Below are 5,709 nucleotides of genomic sequence, written 5' to 3' on the forward strand. Positions count from 1 at the left end.
TGAACATGGGAGTGCAAATATCTCTTCAAAACCCTGCATCCAATTCTTTTGGATCTGTACCCAGAATTAGGATTGCTACAGCAACTTATGTTTTTAAAAAGCTAACACTTGACTTTACAGAGTCAGAATGCTAATCAATATTAAAGAGTGAGTCAAAGCTCCCTTCCCCTAAAGCATCAGGTGACCAACAGGTGGGCCAGTTCGACAACATTCTAGTGTGACTGTGAATGAGCTCGCAGTAATCTTTTGGCCTTATTTTCAAATTTTGGATAATTTTTATCTGCAGTCTCCCTCCCTATGAGAGTAGTGGCTTTGTATTGCTGGCTGTTTTACTCCCAGTGGCTAGACCCAGCAGTACTGTTGAATGAATGAAGTGTCACTAAGGCCTACATCAGCTGGCTCTTGTGAGGACGTCATGAGGCGATGCTTACAAACTGTCAAAGTCTGGCACATAGTGGCCGCTTAAGACATAGGAGTGGCTAATATTGTTATGCGGCAGCTGGGGGAGGCGAGCTGGTTATAACTCAGAGGAGGGGGTGGCCGTGACTCTTGTCATGGAGGGCAACTGTCCCAGAAGGGGCACTGAGGCAGGGTCTCGGGGCCTGGGTGCCTCTAAGCCATAATGCTGGGGGAACTGATGTCTCTTTTCAGAACTCTCCACGGAATGCTTGCTTCTTCAGGCACCATAGGAGCGTTGGTGGCTTGGCTGATCAGCTATAAGCCAGCCTTGTTTGGCTTCCTATTCCTTCTGCTGTTGCTCAGCAACTGGCTGGTCAAGTATGAGCTCAAGCTTACCCCCGCAGAGCCCCAGCAGGTGAGCGAGAGGGGCCTTAGCTTCAGCTGAGGGGGATGGGCTATTTCCAGCTAGATGGGAGGGTGGAGGGACAGGGTAGGGGTCAGGATAATGGGGCAAGACTGAGGAATCCATGACTCTGGTCTAAGTCCCAGTCCTGCAGCCCCCTCTTGGGTGATGAAGGGCATTTCACATGGCTTCAGTTGCCTCGGCTGTCAAACAGAGACCATCTCGGACTCTCCCTCCCGCTTCATGTTTGATGTCAACATGCTTTGGCAACACTAACAACTACTTTAAAGTGGAAAACATTAAAATGGATGAACTAAAGATACACATAGAACATAGACATAGATACATCTGTGAAACAGAATGATCAAGATAGCAGAAATGTACCTAGATTTTGACATCTTTTATATAAAGTTTAAAAACATACAAAACAATGCCCTGCCTTGTTTATGGATGCATATGTATAGTGAAAGCAGATTAAGGCAGGATTTCTCAACCTCCACAAGATTGACATTTTGAGTCAGATAATTCTTTATTGTGGGGACTGTCCTGTGCATTGTAGGATGTTTAGCAGCATCCCTGGCCTCTGCCCACAAGATGCGAATAGCACCCCTCACCCCTTTTGTGGCAACCAAAATGTCTCCAGACATTGCCAAATGTCCCCTGGGGAGGGCAAAATAGCCTCTCATTGAGAACTACTGGTATAGAGAAATGCCTAGAAAAAATAAATACGAAATTCGGGATTGCAGTTGAGAGGAGGTTCAGGGAGGGTGGGGTGTTACCGAACACAAACACAGGTTCGCTTATCCATCGCATAGGAAGGCCAATAAAGAGAAAAACTCTGAAACACCAGGCTTGTGGCAAGGAAAGGGGGTTATTATCTTGGATGACATCAGCTGGGAGATGAGAGGAAGCACTCAAATTTGTCTCCCCAAAAGACGGGAGGCAAGGGGGTTTAAAGGTTGTGAGGAATGTGATTATGTGGAGAGAGGGGGCAATAAGGGAACCTGCAGGTGTGGGTCCTTGGTTATCTGGACTTTTCTTTTTTCTTTTTTTTTTTTGGTGAGGAAGATTCACCCTGAGCTAACATCTGTGCCAATCTTCCTCTATTTTGTATGTGGGATGCTGCCACAGCATAGCTGACAAGTGGTGTAGTTCCACACCAGAGAGCTGAACCCGAGAACCTGGGCCACCAAAGCAAAGCATGCAAAACTTAACCACTATGCCACTGGGCTGGCCCCAATGTTCTGATTGGTTTTCGTCTTCAGCCTGTATTTGGCCTTGTAAGGCTGAATCTTGATGTCTGGACCTTGACTTTCTGAGAAAGACAGCTCACTCATATACTAAGGAGGGACAGAAAGACCTGGTTAGTTTTGAATAACACTTGATTATGTTGAGTATGTGTAGCTGTAGCCAGCAAATCTTATCTCAAAGTTTTTGCTCTTGGGAAGATTTTTCTCTGTTTTTTTGCTGAGGAAGACTGGCCCTGAGCTAACATCCATGCCCATCTTCCTCTGCTTTTTTTAATATGTGGGATGCCTGCCACAGCATGGCTTGACAAGCAGTGTGTATGTCCGCACCCGGGATCTGAACCAGCGAACCTCCAGCTACCGGAACGTGCAAACTTAACTGCCCGTGCCACCAGGCCGGCCCCTAGGGAAGATTTTTTAACTCCTTAGTTCTGTTTCAGGGGAACACTCTAGGAGAGGTATCCACAGGAGTCTTCAATTACATTTGTGATATTTTATTTCTTAAGCTGGTGTGGGAACATGGAGATTTGTTGCAATATTTACCTTCTTCAGATGTCTGAAATATTTAATATTTAGATGATTTTAAAGACCAGGAGTTTGCCACTGAATCCAAAAAGAAAAAAATTGTGTTGCTATTAAATGTGTGAGAGGTGGCTGAGGATTGTGGAGATTAGAGCATGTCACGAGACCACCGAGACACGGCATTTGGAGATTTTACAAGGCCTGACCAAACTCCCAGAGAGGCACACTGGGAAAAGTGCAAGCTCCACATACAGGCATGTTTGGGTTGAGGGTTTTGTATCCTCCGTGACAACAGATTAGCGGGCCATTTCATTTATTCCTATGAAAGGCCACTGTGGGTCCTGGGGGTTTGGGGCTCCCACAAAGGCTGGGTGATGCTGAGAAAGGGACCCTCCCTCAGTGGGCCCAGTTCTCTCATCCACAAGACGTGGCAAAGATGCTCTCCTTGCAGGCTGGTTGTGAGACTCTTTTAAGATGACATTTATAAATCATGTGGCCTGGGAAGGGACTATCATTATTAACCAACTTTTCCTCTTTTCGTGGTGGTGGGGAGTTTAGGAAAAGGCAGAGAAGTCACAGATGCCCGAAGCCAAGCCCAACAGCAACTTCATGAACACAAAAGAAATGGAGAGACTGCACGCATGCTTTGCCCTCCAGGACAAGATCCTCGAACGGCTTATGTTCAGTGAAATGAAGCTGAAGGTCTTAGAAAATCAGATGTTCATTGTATGGAATAAACTGGATCACCACAAGAGGTTGGGCCGACAGCGGACTTTTCCCATGGGGAAATACAGGATAAAGAGGCACAAGTCCATTTTCTCCATCGTCTCTGATTGCACTTCCAATTCCCCCTAACGAGGCCGGAGAGACGGGCGTGGGCTGGCCTCTTCTGATGTTACCTTTACTCAGTAAAACCCACTCAGAGACTATTGAATTTTCTTAGTAAATGACACTGGAGAGGAGGATTGGAGGCTGAAAGGTCCGTCGCCTCTGGAAAAGAAGTCTGTCCTGGGGCCGGCCCGGTGGTGTAGTGGTTAAGTTTGCACATTCTGCTTCGGCGGCCTGGGGTTCACCGGTTCAGATCCCGGGTGCAGATCTATGTGCTGCTCGTCAAGCCATGCTGTGGCAGGCATCCCACATATAAAGTAGAGGAAGATGGGCACCCTATGACACACCTGATGGGCTCTAGAACCCAGCCCTCCCTCTCTTTCACTTGGGCCACCTTGACCCTGGTCCACGGCCCTATACCTGTTCACCTTGACTCTTAGAACAACCTCCCCAGTGCTGTCCCAGCCCCTAGACTCCCCGTCACCCAGCACTCAGAGGCCAGGGCAAGCCCAGCCCGGCACGGCTCTGGGCATCTTCACTGCCTGTTCTTGACCAAACACCTCGCCATGGTTAACAGAATAAAAGCCGCACTCCTTACTGTGTTGATCAGGCCTTCCATGATCTGACCACCTTTCCAGCCTTTCCCCCCGATTTTGCCCTCTCACATGCTTTATACCCTATGCCAGAGTATCCTAAACATCTGTCATTGGTGCACCACCACCCTTGTAAATTTTGGCCATAGCCATGAACCACCTGAAAGCTTAACTCTATATTTTCCCTTTAAATCAACGATTTTTTTCCTTAAATAAATTTATCTGTAAAGGAAAATAATAATAAAATAAATAATTTATCTGTAAATTAAGAAAAGTATCACTTGTCTGAAATAGATCATAACTGTCAAAAAAAAAAGACAATGAAAATAAAACAATGTTATTAAGTTCCAGCTAGAGCTTGGTTGCCCACGGAAGGATCTGAGCCTGAATTTTGGCTTAAAGAAGGAGATTAGCAAGTGTTAGAGTTTGAAAGATCTGCCAGCACCAAGCTGAGTCTTTCCCCCATCAGGAGCGTTGGGAAGGAAATCGGTACCTCACTGTGGGACCCCGGGTGACTCACCTCATCCAAAGTCACCACCTCCAGGAAGCTCCCCTCTAGCCAGCTGTGAGGCGTCTCTTTCCTTAGGGCTCTCCCAGCATTTTTTCTGTATTTCTACAGTAGAATGTATCACAGTCTGCTGGATTTGATTTGTACACATTTCTATGTTTCCTCCCCACCCTCTAACTAGATTATAAGCTCTTTAAAGGCAAGCACAGCCTCATCTTCATCTGTATATCCCCCATGGCACCCAACACAGCGGCTGGTATACAGTTGGTGCTCAATAAATAACATCGATGATTGTTGATCACAGTCTTATGTGTCCTGACATTTTCTCGGCCCTCTCATTTTATGATGACTCTCCTATATCCTCTCTCGTTTAAGAGTAGGATCTCTGGAGCCTAACAGCCTGGGGTTAAACCCCACCTCGATGAACTCCCAGCTGTGTGAACTTGGACAACTCAAAGTTGTTTATTCTTGCTGCATCTCAGTTTCCTCCACTGTAAAACCGGGAGAGTAACACCACTGGCTTCCCCGATTGTTGTGAGGGTTAGATGAGGTACGACACACCCTCAGGTCTGTGCTCAAACGTTCCTTCTTAGTGAGGACTCCCGTGACCTCCATATTTAAAAATCACAACCCTCCTTGTGTGTTAGATACCTGCTCTTTGCCCGTCCAGGTCCACTCTCCATCCTTCTCCTGCCTTTTCTGCCAGGGGCCCAACCTGCATGGGCTGTATCGTCAGCTTCCTTTGCCCTGTGGCTTCCAGTTGGGTTTGGCCATTGGGGATCCCTGGCAGAGGTCAGAGGGAAGGAGGAGGTTGAGGTACTTATTCTCCCAGCTGTCTTCTGTGGGGTTGCCTCAGGCTGGCTTAGGGCTGGCTGGGTCCCTTCACAGAAGGTCACTCTTGCTCCCAGGGAGCCTCTCTCTACAAGACTTTCTTCTTCCAGTTTCCCTTTGGGCCCGGGGCTGGTAGCATCCTCTCACTTACCAGCCAGGGGTACTGCACTATCTTTGTGGGTTCCCTATATCCTGCTGACACCTTCACAGATAGGCCCTTTTACCCAGCTTCACAGGCCATTGCTAATGGTCTTGCTGAATGGTGAGGTCATTGGACCACCTAGAACTGGACCATTAGGAGAATACCCATATTGTACCCCTGCTGTGGAAACAGACACAGCAATTCAGCCACAAACTCAATCCGCATGTGACATGAAC

At 47.4% G+C, this 5,709-nt stretch overlaps 1 protein-coding gene across 1 annotated transcript; it reads left to right on the forward strand.

Moving 5' to 3' along the window:
* Positions 1-600: 600 nt before the first annotated feature.
* Positions 601-3,542, forward strand: TEX46 (testis expressed 46). The gene is made up of 2 exons (XM_014855189.3): positions 601-814; positions 3,130-3,542. Exons 1-2 carry the CDS (start codon positions 623-625, stop codon positions 3,424-3,426), a joined length of 489 nt encoding a protein of 162 aa, XP_014710675.1. The 5' UTR covers positions 601-622; the 3' UTR covers positions 3,427-3,542.
* The last annotated feature ends 2,167 nt before the right edge of the window (positions 3,543-5,709 follow it).

The sequence above is a fragment of the Equus asinus genome, chromosome 5 (assembly GCF_041296235.1).
Source record: "Equus asinus isolate D_3611 breed Donkey chromosome 5, EquAss-T2T_v2, whole genome shotgun sequence".
Lineage (NCBI taxonomy): Eukaryota > Metazoa > Chordata > Mammalia > Perissodactyla > Equidae > Equus > Equus asinus.

Excerpts from the sequence above, each read along its gene's own strand:
- TEX46 (XM_014855189.3), top strand. The coding sequence starts at position 623 with ATGCTGGGGGAACTGATGTCTCTTTTCAGAACTCTCCACGGAATGCTT. Across the intron at positions 815-3,129 it reads CCCCCGCAGAGCCCCAGCAG|GAAAAGGCAGAGAAGTCACA; the intron begins GTGAGCGAGAGG and ends TGGGGAGTTTAG.